Genomic DNA, 11586 nt, shown 5'->3' with positions numbered 1-11586 from the left:
CTTTTGTGTGAGTTTCCAGTTGAGGCTAGGGCGTTGAGAGCAACTCGTAGTTGTAACCACCGTGATTATAACTGAATTGTTATAAATACGAAGTCGTAACTTGTAGTGTCGTTACGGAAATTTTCTAGAAGCTTATACAATACACATTGGCAGAATGGAAAGGAACGAAAATAATACTTTAGACGTTTTATATCGCAGTAATAATTTTTTAGTAGTAAATAAGCCATACGATTTGGTTATAAACAGTAATAACCGGGATTTTAAAGTAATTCATTTAATAAATAAATTTCAGACAGTAAACGTAACGTGGTAATGGCCTGTTCACAGTTTTCTTTAATTTTTAGTCCACCTTACAAACGGAAGTACAAATGATGTTCCCTGAACTGGTCAATCCAGAGCTACGACACGAATTTCATTTTGTTCATCGACTTGACTATGCTACAAGTGGAGTTATTTGCTTGGCTCTCAATAAGCAGGCTGCTAAAGCAGCCACCACTGCCTTTGAAAATAGAAAAGCAAAGAAGTACTATTTAGCTCTAGTCCACGGACATATAAACAAAACCCATGTTATCATTTCGGAGCCAATCGGTTAGCTTCCTCAATAATTACCTCTAAACTGTTTGAAATTTTTGTTAAAAAATGTAAAAACATAGAATCTTACAATTTGCAAGCGTACATACTTTTAAACTTAGGAACTAACACCAAGAAATTTCATTTCAAAAATGACTAGGCATATTAATTTGATCTAAAATCTGCACCAATTTCTTTTGTGAATAGTAAGCATCAATTACGAAGTATAAAATGTAAATTACATTCTTTTCTGCAAACATATCAAACATACTATAAATTTAAAATACACATAATCTATTTAATTTAAGAACTGTGGGTAAAAAATGCACCAAACAATTCAGTTATATATCTACAGGAGAAGATATTCGCGAAAAGAATGGAAATCATAGGATGTGCACAGGAGGTAGTGCCTTCTGTGAACGGCCTCGAGATTCATGCACAGCATTACTAGTACTTGAGAGAGGGACTAGAAATGGCAAACCAGCAACTAAAGTATTGCTCTGCCCTAAGACTGGTCGTCGGCATCAGTTGAGAGTTCACTGTTCGCATATTGGGCACACGATCATAGGGGATTATACATACAGTGAAAGACAGGACACAGAACCACATAGAACATTTCTCCATTCATATAGGTGATTTTCTCCATTCATATAGATCATATAAGCATATTTACATTTGGTTATTGAAATCTCCTTGCATTCCAAAAAAAAATTGATTGAGTCCAAATTTATAGAGCTTTAGCAATGGTGAAAATATATTTTGAAAACAAGAATCATGTATCTCATCAGTTTTTAATATTACGTTTTTGTACTTATGAAAGCATATTTTCAACTATCACAGACTTATACTACAAAACGATGTGGAAAATCTGGACGTCAGTACGGCAGATCCATTTTCAAGTTCAGAGCCAATGAATCAGTGGATTCCGATACATTCATTACACGTTTTAGATAGTAGCGTCTTTGCAGCTGTTGACGAGCTCATGTTAAACATGTCCTGACACATGAAACGCAATGTTGTACTTCAAACAGCACATCGATGATGGATTACAATTTATGTTTATTAGATAGAAATGTACGAATTTTATCATTTCGATACGGAACTTCTGTAATTGAGCAGCATATTGACGAACAAGTAATAAACTGAATACCTTTAGTGTTCTTTGAAGATGAAATAATACAAATAATACAATGGAACTACAAATATTAGAAATTATTTATTTTTACACACACCCGATACTCCTGAACCTGTGATTACATATTCAATATGACTGCGAGGAAGGTAAGATGACTGCATAGTGTAAAGGTAGCGGCGGTCACCTCTTCTGCATAGATAGAAATCATTTGTTATCATATTGGCCCATGTTATACCTAGTGTTGGCTGTTCCGTAGGATGAATTGCTTCATAATTATTTAATGAAATTGCTGCAGATACCTGTATACAAAAAATAAGTTGTCAAACAAATAAAGGTACAAAAGTTTTTGGTTTAAATTCGGACAGATATTATTTGTTATAAGTGAAACGTATTGAAAACTTTAGAATATTGTATTTTTTTATCTGGTACAAGAAAAAACTTTTAAACAAAGTTTTACATTTTTTTGTAGCCCAATTTATATTTCCGAGCTAATATATTCATTGAAAACTGACCTGATTAATACAAATAACTGTAAGCTTATATTGACTGGCTAAATTGTGCAATTGATTAGCAATATTCCATAGACTCTTTGCTCTGTCTCCGAATGTATTGACTGAATATCCTGCTCTGTAAGGTGCAGCAATAGAGTCCAGTATCAGCAGACCAATTTTTCTGGAAGCCATCAAATGTGGGATCCTTTCAATAATACAATTCTCAAGTTCTTGCTGAAAAAATTTCAGTGACAGTTTAAGTATTAGATCGAAACTTAATTTATGTTTATAAGTACGCAATTTTCTGGATCAGTTTTACAATTGTGTTTTCGCCATGTATCGTTGTAACAAAAATTATATCAGACGTGACATTAAACTTTTTGGTGAGGTTTGATTCACGAAGCAGTTGCTGGAGACGCCTAGAAGGGAAAGTTCCCTCTGTGGAAATATAGACTGCCCCTGAAACATTAAATATTTATGAGCACAATATTAACTCTCCTATACTTCAGATACATCTATGTCATTATCAGCTTGCCCAAAATTTGATAGACGTTACTACTGAGAGAAATGGATGATGCAACGTGCACAAAAAGGCTTCCTTTTGGCCAAGCATATGCACATATGAAAAGATTTTTTCTAACGTTACAGTGAATATTGATATTATATTTTGTTGGTGATTCAGGGTTACGAATAGACCACCATGAACACATGGGATAACAGAAAGGCTGTTTCCAACAGATAAGTCTGCTCGTGGAATCTGATTGTTGAAAATATAAAATTTGTCAAAATTAATTGGCTTACCAGCTTCGTAACCACCGTCTACAATTGGAAGTTGAACGGTCAAACATAGTTGTAAGGCGATTTGAGTTTTCCCAGTACTAGCTGCTCCATAAATTTGTGTAATGCCTCTGTTAGCAAAACCACCCCTTAGTACTGAATCCAGGTTTGGGCATCCCGAAGAAAGAAATTTTTCTTCGCTCGCTAAGCATTTCGCTGTTTTACCTAAAGAAGACGATGTTTATGAAAAATCACAAGCAGCACTTATCGGACATAATCCGAAATAGAATAAATAAATGAAGTGATTACGCAAGCTAAGATTTTGTTATTATACATTTAATTGAAACCGAACGAACTTCAAAAACTGTGTTGTAATTTAAGACAAACATAGTACCAAAAAGCAGCCGATCATTTGCCGTTCGAGAAGGAGAAGAATTTCTACTTCGTTTGGAGACAGTTGACGAATGAGGTTCTTCCTCAGTTGCTAATTCTGCATCTTCGAATTCCATAACATACCGTTCCTTTTCCACTGGCTATTCATTCCCTAATTTCAAATTATTGCACAAAGCATTGTTGTCATGACACGATGAAAATGTTTCACGTTGCCAACCAGACGAATGTAAAATTTGGGGACTAGATACTAGACATATGATTTAACTATGAACGTAGCCGCACTGCATTTCTCGTGTGAGGCAAACTTCAAGGGATAGTTAAATAGCCAGTACCTGTACCTGGCCTAAAATCCAATAAATTTATAAATAATTTATAATACTCCGTCAAGGCATATTTATCCAGTAAATAATGTATAATTTACACAACGCGATACATTCATAAATCGGCAGTATTAAATTTAAGTTGATAACGAGTTTTGCGTTTTCAAGGTGTGAAGTGACAGGTGCATTTACGCCCCTTTGATTTTTATAATGACGTCATAACATTGTTTAACCGAATTTTTAACCACAACTGGATGCGTATGACAGAGGTATCGACACCAGTACCCTTTCGAATAAAACGAACGTGCGATTTGAAGGTAAGTTTACACATTAGTTTAAGCACCTTACATATCCGAAGCTATTTCTTATGTGTAGAACATATCTATAGTTTTAATGTTACAAGAAATTTTCTTGCCTTTTTTTGTAAGGAAATATTTTGCATTATCGCTATACAAACGCAAATCTTTTAAATATCAAGCCATGCACCTCCCAGACTATGAAGTAATTCAATTTAACCAGCCATGCAGATTCAGCTCAAGAATGTTTTTTGCATACTTTCTGCTCCACATCTGTTTGAATAATACAAATCCTGTTGTAATCATTAATTCAGAATTATAATGGGTAACTGTGTGTAAACCAAAACGAATGCTAAAAGTTCCTGTGGAGGCTGCAGATGTAATGTGATGATTAACATGCATGCACTAGTTCTTTTAGTAATTCTAGTAAGCTGAGCTATCAACTCTGTAAAATTGTGAATCACGTATTTTAGCCAGTCTAAGTCAGTTCTAAGTTGACGCGAAAGCATACTTGAAAGGTGCTGCTTATATTTTTGAACTTTTTATAAGAAAGGAGATTAAGAAAAGTGAGAAATAATAAATAATCATCCCTGAATCTGTATACTTGAACTACCAATTTCTTTATACAATAACAGGAATGCACTTGTATCTAGCTCGTAGGAATTATATATGTTATTCATATTCCGTAAACAGGTAAATCTATTGCTCATAAATCGAAAATTGTGTCAAATACTCAAATTTCGATCACACATCACCCCAAGATTAAGAAAGATGTAGATAAGCACTGAGCTGATTATTTAATCTGATAACCGAATTTGTAACTTTATATCTATGCTGAACTTCCATTGGATAGATGTTATTAATTTAAGGTAAGATGTCACAGACGGCCTTACCGCCAGGTGGAATGGAACGCAGCATTCACGAAATGCTCAAGGATGCCCCATCCCTCAACGAGAGTGAAAACGCTGTACACACCGGAACACCGCCACCTCATGTCCCAAACAATCATACCAGTGGCCCACCGCGTCCTGCCACAATGAATTTACCTGTGGGCAGTCCAACGTCACAAAACTGTAAGACAATAAATTCCTCTGCAAGGAAGAATTTTTATAAACCAAGTTTTCTAGTTACTTAGTATAGTCTAGAATAAAAATGATGAACTTATACCACTTATCAGCAGTGACAGTAACTACTCCCAGTTCGCCGCTTCAGAATGGTGATGCTCATACACTACGTCCTGCTCAAAGCAAGATTGAAAGTATTAGAAACTGGAGTATCTCCACCTACAAGTGCACTAAGCAATTGATGTATGAGAAACTTGGTAAAACATCACGCACAGTCGATTCGGGTAAAATATACTCAATTTTCTTACAATATAATTTGAAATAATATAAAATAAATACGAATAAAAGATTTATTCAAATTCAAAAACGTTTTTAACTGAAGTGATTCTCTTTTCGTATTCTACAGAGCTTGAGGCCCAGATTGAAGTCTTGAGAGACACGCAGAAAAAGTACTGTAACATATTACGATTATCAAGAGCCTTGGCATCTCACTTTCACCACGTTGTTCAGACTCAGCATGCGCTAGGTGAAGCATTTTCAGATCTGGCACAGAAATCACCTGAACTGCAAGAAGAGTTTCTTTACAATTCAGAAACGCAAAGAAACCTTACTAAGAATGGGGAAACACTTCTAGGGGCCTTAAATTTTTTTGTCTCGTCCGTTAACACTCTCTGTAACAAAACGATTGAGGACACACTGCTAACTGTTCGTCAGTATGAAACAGCAAGGTAATTATTATTGTTTCAATTTATCTCGTGATAGCCACGAGAATCTGAATGACAGAAAAGTTTCATTGCCATGTAAATTTAACAGGATAGAATATGATGCATACAGAACGGATCTGGAAGCATTGGCACAAGCAGCAAAGACAGATGCAAGCAGTGCAGCTAAGATGGAAGAAGCACAAGCAAATTATGAACAGCATAAACAGAACTTTGAAAAACTTCGAGCTGACGTCTCTATCAAACTAAAGTTTTTAGATGAAAACAGGGTATGGCTTGCTTCATTATTGAAGATATTATACAGTATCGTATTTTGATTTTCTAGCATTCAGCATGCTGACTAAACCTAAAATATTTGCCCATTCTCTACTTGTAATTTGGTTTCAGATCAAAGTAATGCACAAGCAGTTGCTGCTGTTTCACAATGCCGTGTCAGCTTATTTTTCTGGGAATCAAACAGCATTGGAGGCCACATTAAAGCAGTTTAACATCAAAGTTAAATCTCCTAATTCTTCGCTACCGTCCTGGCTAGAGCAGTAGATATACAGTATGTATAGTTATTGTTATAAAAGCTATCAAGGTATTCAATATTTCATCAATAAGAAATAATAATCAGTACGCATGATATAACATATTTTACAATATAATTGTCGAAATAACTTTCAAAGCTCGTCAATATTATTGCCAATTAATTTGATATGTGATACACATATTTGTCATGATTAATTCACGTAACTTATGTGCATGACATTTTTTGGACAGTATATTCTTTAAGACATATAAATGTAGAAAATTTACTAATCTATAATGTATGTGTATATAATATAAAAGTAACATTACAAGTTGCTGTTAATTCAATACAAATCTAACTCAAGGAATTGTATGTTACGAAATTTTTATCCTCAATAAAATGTTTTCTCTGCATGACGTTCTTTGTAGTGGTGGTATTACAGTCCATGTACAGTTGTATACTTTGAGCATTTTTATAGCCAACATGACATTATTATTCATCATGTTAAAATATAAAAATCACGTTGTACTTGATTCCAACTACTAATTATAAATTATACCAACCTGCTTTGCAACAGTTTATATGTGTAAATTTCTATTAATATAGTGATATCACAATTTTAAAAATGGAATCTGAAAACTGATATAATATTTATGCACATCCCAAGTTATAATCACATGTTTCATATCATTTCCAGGATTGGAAACGTCCTATTCTTATGCCTATGATAAGATATCTACATCACCATTCCTCGTGCCAGACAATGAGATATATTCTCGTTTACCAGACCCTTTCAATTGAACGGAAAGCTGTGCCACATACCATGCAGTAAGGTCCAATGATACGTATAGGTTAAAACAATAAAAAACTCAAAATAATATCTGGAACACAAGTGAATTCTATTTTCATTTGACATGACGAATATCGATAATTTTGAATTCACAGTTCCAAGCCATAACATACTATGCTCATATCTTGAACTAGTATTTCAGGTTGATAACTGAACCTGTAGCTTTTGGAGTAGCGAAATACAATAGGATTCTTTGCTAGGTATGCAAGCATTTGCAACAGGTAATAGTATACAATTTCCAACTTGGAAATTTAATTTTTTCAAGTGACTAGAACTATCAGCAAGACACATTGTAATAAGAATTAAATACTTAAACCTGAATGATCAAGAATTCTAAAATTTGATAGCTTAAAAATCATGCCATTCAATATAACTCATCCTCGGGTATAATATATTTTAATAAATGACAATAGTAATGCTTAATGACGTGATAATAATTATCTATGCCTCTGTAATCTTTTTTATTTTATGTCTGTTGCGACTCGTTGTGTTTTTTTTTACTCTACATTTCTTCTATCATGATAAAAAAATAGCGCATGAAACATTGATAATATTATTTGGATGCATCAGTAACGGTATTGTATTGCTGTGTTTCGTTAGATTTTACTTTGCCATTTTCTTCTGATCTGTTATTATTATGAGTGATAACATAATCAGACCATTTACTTAAATGAAGACCTGAGAACTTCACATGTATTCCACACGATATTCACCTTTAACTAGCTAAGTAGTTGAATGTGGTACATTTTATTTACGAAAAAAAAAAAAAACTTAAGAAACTTACGTCGATAAGATTAGATAGAATCGTTGTTAGATTCGAAAGTACATGTTAAAATAGGGCCTAGTCATTAAATATTAGGATACGTACTAAAAAATAAAAAATCAAATTGGGACGAGACATACTTATACAAGAGTAATATAAATGAGGAATATGAATTTGAGTACAGAATTATTCTAACGTTGATTATCCTGCGTTCATTTTCCACCCAGTTTTACGATTTAACAAATAAAAATATACTACAGCACTCGTATGGCAATGATAAAATTGAGAATATCAACTTGATAGACAAAAACGTACATAGGTCTGTATTTTTACATAAATAGGACTGAAACTTTGTTTAGAAAAAAGTCGTTTTCATTCACTTATAATCAAAAAGAACAAAATCTCATAAAAAAATACATAATATAAGATGTTTATTGGAGTAAAAGACTTGTGGTTAGGCCTGTTATATATACATAAGTGTATATTAATAACTTGTCACTTGACAATACAAGTAGACAATACAAGTACAAAATATACTCATATATTTTGGGTAACAAAGCTAATATTGCTGATGAATTCGTATTGTCAAACATTGGTCTGCTAACTCCTATGATTTTTAATATGTTTAATGATTGTTAATTTTTATTTATAGACTTTCCATTACCTGTAAGAGTGCTGTATAAGATATTTACATAGAAAACCAAACGCTTATTAAGTTTAATTTTAACACAGCATTACAGGCATGTGAATGCAAATGGGAAAGCTTATAAAAAATATTTTGAGTAATTTCGGTTACCTACAGATTTGCAGGCAAATAGTAATTATTTATTATTTTCATAGACGTGTGAAGTTAATTTATTCATTTACATTTTGGTGGGTAAAGAGATGATTTTAATATCGAGAAACCAATGTGTATATCAATGCCATATACATTAAGTTCGTCTATTTAACATGGCAACGCAATTATTCATGAAATTCGAAATAAATGCTTCAGTGATAAAAATTATAAGTGCGTCAGAAGAATAATGTTTCTAAATCATCGGAGCACTCAATATACCTGGTTTTTTAATCAGTCTCTTTTTGTTATGTGCCATGGATTGCTATCAGTAATTTATGCAATTTCAATTAAATTTGCGTTACTAAGAAAAAATGTCAAATTGCATTCCTAATTACGATTACGTGACTAAAATGTCACAGATCTCATACGCATCACAGGTGCATTATGTAGACAATTGCACATATAGTAATTTGTGTAACCAAGACTGCTGTAATATTGGTTATGAAACTGTTAGTGTTCCACAACAATATTTGTGACAGCTTTAGATGGGAATTTGCTACAATGTCCAAAAAAACGGAAAGTAGTAGTTGCAGAGAGTAGTATGTTATTGCGTCAGACTTCAAAAATATTTCGACGTTTGAATTCGAAAATCTAAATGATATTTACCACAAGCTTGTGTGAGCGTTTCAAAATTTTAAAACACTATTCTTTCAAATCCAACCATTTCATTTTGCTCATTACATGCTATTATTTTTAGCAAATTGATAACAGAGATACGTTAAATTTTAAAACAATGTTTTGACGCAATATATTATAGTCATGTTTGGATATTATAACACAACTGTAATAATATTATTCGTATATACCTATACATACATACGGTATTCTGTATATACACACATTTTCAATAATAAATCAAAGCTTATGTAACATGTACGGCCATGTATTATTATTTAAACAAATTGATTTATTATTTATCAACAGTACGATGGTTAGAAGACTGAAAAATTTAAACTGATTACTTACCTAGAATCGCTCCAATAATAATTTTATAATATTCAATGTTCCTTACAAATACATATTAATTCAAATGGAACTGGTATACAACTGGTCTTTGTTTTTGTTTAGATTTTGATTTCCAATCTTAGCAAGATGATATATCACAGTTTATATGAAAATTGTAATAAGCTGAGTATTAGTGTTTTTACCTCTCTTTCTCAAAATCTGAAATGCAAAGAACCAGGGAATATGGTAAGAAAAATATGTATATTGAAATAGACAATGCAAAGGTTGAATGAATAAATTCAGTTTTTATACATTGAAAATATGTACAGAGTAGTTAACTATAATTCCACTGCCGACCGTTGCATACAACATGGGAAAGGCGCATGACATATTACTTGCAATACAATGTCACAAGCCCACTGTAAGAAAGAAGACATTCCGGAGGAGATAACTGTTTCAAATGACGGTCATTACAAAGGCCATAACGGTCATAACAAGGTGAGCCACGGATTGGAAAACGCTGGTCCTAAAGGAAGCTCTATGATAAAAAGGTGGACATTGTAAAGTAAAATATATATCATATCATATTATAAAATATTAAATCACGTAAAACGACAGGTTGAATTATGTGTCAGACCAGTGGCTGACTTTGTTGTAAACTTTGACTAGTTTCTGTGATTTGGGTGTCTTGCTGCAGTTGTTGCTGCTGTGCCACAGCTGCAGCTTGAGCAGCATTCATTTCTTCTATCCTTTTATTCACTAAAAGAGGTTGTACCTCCATGTAGACTTCCATTATTCTGTGATTCGCGTTTATGTGTTTCTGCGCACAGTTATTTATACAGGCTTCCTATGGCATTAGAAATAAATGATTATTATCAATACATGCTGCAAAGGTATGTACATATATACATAATATTGGAAAGATGCGAGTACTTTCATACGGTGTAACAATAACTGAAAATCTGATCCAAAATTCAGAGTACATTCACCGATCGTTCATCTCACCTCATCCACATCCATATCTCTGGAATTAAATGTGTTTGTACATCGTCTGAAGCATGTGTCAGATATTTGATTGTAGAGCAAAAGGAAATCCTTGAACTGCAATAAAGATTATTTAAGTAATGACATCAATTCAGGTAAGAATTGCTTATGAAGTAAAAAGAAGCGGCATTCAATTAATGACAAATTATGACAGAAAATACAAACATTTCTTATCTGTGCTAAATCCATATTTTGGTGAATAAATTTATCACGGCCTCCGCTACTAAGTTGATAAATACAAACAATAATAAATCTTGAGATTGAAATTGTTCAACGGAGTTCGTGTCATGCAACATAACCTACATATGTAACTCACTGTCCTGATCAGTCCTGATTTTATGCGTGAGCGTTCTGAACATAGGTCATACAGTATGGCCAGTACATTGGAGTCGGCGTAATTCCTATGTTCATCGTCGGTAGTGGTACTGCCGAGTGAGAAGACAAGGATAGCCAAAGCCGCCATTCTCTTCCTATCGCGGCTCCGCCCGCTAATATTTTTAAATGCTTCTTGCGACGCGACTTTTTTGTAGAACCAATAGAGATTTTGAAAGCTCTTGAGCATAACTTTGCTCCATCTGAAAGAGTTAGTCAGAGTTCGTATATGCGTATGATCCCGTTCCGACTTGGCTGACAAATATCGTTCTATCTCTAAAACGATTGATTTGGTTGTAACGAAATATTATAGATTGAAACCTAGTCAGACGTTGTAGCTATCCATAAGAAAAAATACTCAAAATCGGTAGAGTTTACAAACTAATATCCCAGGTACCATCTGATCATACTAGACGGTGTTCGGCAGCACTTTACGGTAAAATTGGGCATGATTTTGCATACTGGTTTAGAGCATACAACATGCTGCTGCAGCGT

At 33.5% G+C, this 11586-nt stretch overlaps 4 protein-coding genes across 7 annotated transcripts; 2 read left to right on the top strand and 2 right to left on the bottom strand.

Moving 5' to 3' along the window:
- The first annotated feature begins 119 nt into the window (after window positions 1-119).
- On the top strand, window positions 120-1570 carry LOC124410017 (RNA pseudouridylate synthase domain-containing protein 1-like). The gene is made up of 4 exons (XM_046888110.1): window positions 120-265; window positions 345-588; window positions 926-1202; window positions 1411-1570. The coding sequence occupies exons 1-4, from the start codon at window positions 155-157 to the stop codon at window positions 1568-1570; spliced, it is 792 nt and encodes a 263-aa protein (XP_046744066.1). The 5' UTR covers window positions 120-154.
- On the bottom strand, window positions 1400-3560 carry LOC124410016 (DNA repair protein XRCC3-like). 2 transcript variants are annotated; one of them, XM_046888108.1, is made up of 5 exons: window positions 3368-3560; window positions 2998-3198; window positions 2516-2655; window positions 2218-2430; window positions 1400-2004 (listed from the first exon to the last, which is right to left on the bottom strand). In XM_046888108.1, the coding sequence occupies exons 1-5, from the start codon at window positions 3480-3482 to the stop codon at window positions 1783-1785; spliced, it is 891 nt and encodes a 296-aa protein (XP_046744064.1). In that variant the 5' UTR covers window positions 3483-3560; the 3' UTR covers window positions 1400-1782. The 2 variants fall into 2 exon arrangements, with proteins under 2 accessions (XP_046744064.1, XP_046744065.1); XM_046888109.1 differs by having other exon boundaries at window positions 3361-3519.
- Window positions 3561-3677: 117 nt separating this feature from the next.
- On the top strand, window positions 3678-9236 carry LOC124409967 (arfaptin-2). Of its 3 annotated transcripts, none has more exons than XM_046887981.1 (7): window positions 3678-4003; window positions 4852-5055; window positions 5163-5330; window positions 5453-5774; window positions 5860-6037; window positions 6156-6315; window positions 6977-9236. In XM_046887981.1, exons 2-6 carry the CDS (start codon window positions 4857-4859, stop codon window positions 6306-6308), a joined length of 1020 nt encoding a protein of 339 aa, XP_046743937.1. In that variant the 5' UTR covers window positions 3678-4003; window positions 4852-4856; the 3' UTR covers window positions 6309-6315; window positions 6977-9236. The 3 variants fall into 3 exon arrangements, with proteins under 3 accessions (XP_046743937.1, XP_046743935.1, XP_046743936.1); XM_046887979.1 differs by having other exon boundaries at window positions 5160-5330; XM_046887980.1 differs by lacking the exon at window positions 6977-9236 and having other exon boundaries at window positions 5160-5330; window positions 6156-6962.
- A 724-nt stretch (window positions 9237-9960) lies between these two features.
- On the bottom strand, window positions 9961-11070 carry LOC124409970 (mitochondrial import inner membrane translocase subunit Tim10 B-like). Its single transcript, XM_046887983.1, has 3 exons — window positions 10885-11070; window positions 10681-10776; window positions 9961-10522 (listed from the first exon to the last, which is right to left on the bottom strand). Exons 1-3 carry the CDS (start codon window positions 10906-10908, stop codon window positions 10307-10309), a joined length of 336 nt encoding a protein of 111 aa, XP_046743939.1. The 5' UTR covers window positions 10909-11070; the 3' UTR covers window positions 9961-10306.
- Window positions 11071-11586: the final 516 nt, after the last annotated feature.

This window comes from Diprion similis, chromosome 8 (assembly GCF_021155765.1).
Source record: "Diprion similis isolate iyDipSimi1 chromosome 8, iyDipSimi1.1, whole genome shotgun sequence".
Lineage (NCBI taxonomy): Eukaryota > Metazoa > Arthropoda > Insecta > Hymenoptera > Diprionidae > Diprion > Diprion similis.
The sequence above is the reverse complement of the archived record's forward strand: the minus strand, read 5'-3'. Positions and strand labels throughout refer to the sequence as shown.

What these genes read in the sequence shown, in the direction of transcription:
- LOC124410016 (XM_046888108.1), bottom strand. Translation starts at nt 3,482, where the DNA reads ATGGAATTCGAAGATGCAGAATTAGCAACTGAGGAAGAACCTCATTCG. An exon ending in AGACGGTGGTTACGAAGCTG is followed by an intron (nt 2,656 to 2,997) that starts GTAAGCCAATTA and finishes TTAATGTTTCAG; the next exon opens with GGGCAGTCTATATTTCCACA. An exon ending in CAGTTATTTGTATTAATCAG is followed by an intron (nt 2,005 to 2,217) that starts GTCAGTTTTCAA and finishes TTTTGTATACAG; the next exon opens with GTATCTGCAGCAATTTCATT.
- LOC124410017 (XM_046888110.1), top strand. Translation starts at nt 155, where the DNA reads ATGGAAAGGAACGAAAATAATACTTTAGACGTTTTATATCGCAGTAAT. An exon ending in GTAATAACCGGGATTTTAAA is followed by an intron (nt 266 to 344) that starts GTAATTCATTTA and finishes TTTAATTTTTAG; the next exon opens with TCCACCTTACAAACGGAAGT. An exon ending in ACATTTCTCCATTCATATAG is followed by an intron (nt 1,203 to 1,410) that starts GTGATTTTCTCC and finishes CAACTATCACAG; the next exon opens with ACTTATACTACAAAACGATG.
- LOC124409967 (XM_046887979.1), top strand. Translation starts at nt 4,857, where the DNA reads ATGTCACAGACGGCCTTACCGCCAGGTGGAATGGAACGCAGCATTCAC. An exon ending in CAGTCCAACGTCACAAAACT is followed by an intron (nt 5,056 to 5,159) that starts GTAAGACAATAA and finishes ACCACTTATCAG; the next exon opens with CAGTGACAGTAACTACTCCC. An exon ending in AGTTTTTAGATGAAAACAGG is followed by an intron (nt 6,038 to 6,155) that starts GTATGGCTTGCT and finishes ATTTGGTTTCAG; the next exon opens with ATCAAAGTAATGCACAAGCA.
- LOC124409970 (XM_046887983.1), bottom strand. Translation starts at nt 10,908, where the DNA reads ATGGATTTAGCACAGATAAGAAAT. An exon ending in ATTTAGCACAGATAAGAAAT is followed by an intron (nt 10,777 to 10,884) that starts GTTTGTATTTTC and finishes TCTTTATTGCAG; the next exon opens with TTCAAGGATTTCCTTTTGCT. An exon ending in GAGATATGGATGTGGATGAG is followed by an intron (nt 10,523 to 10,680) that starts GTGAGATGAACG and finishes CTAATGCCATAG; the next exon opens with GAAGCCTGTATAAATAACTG.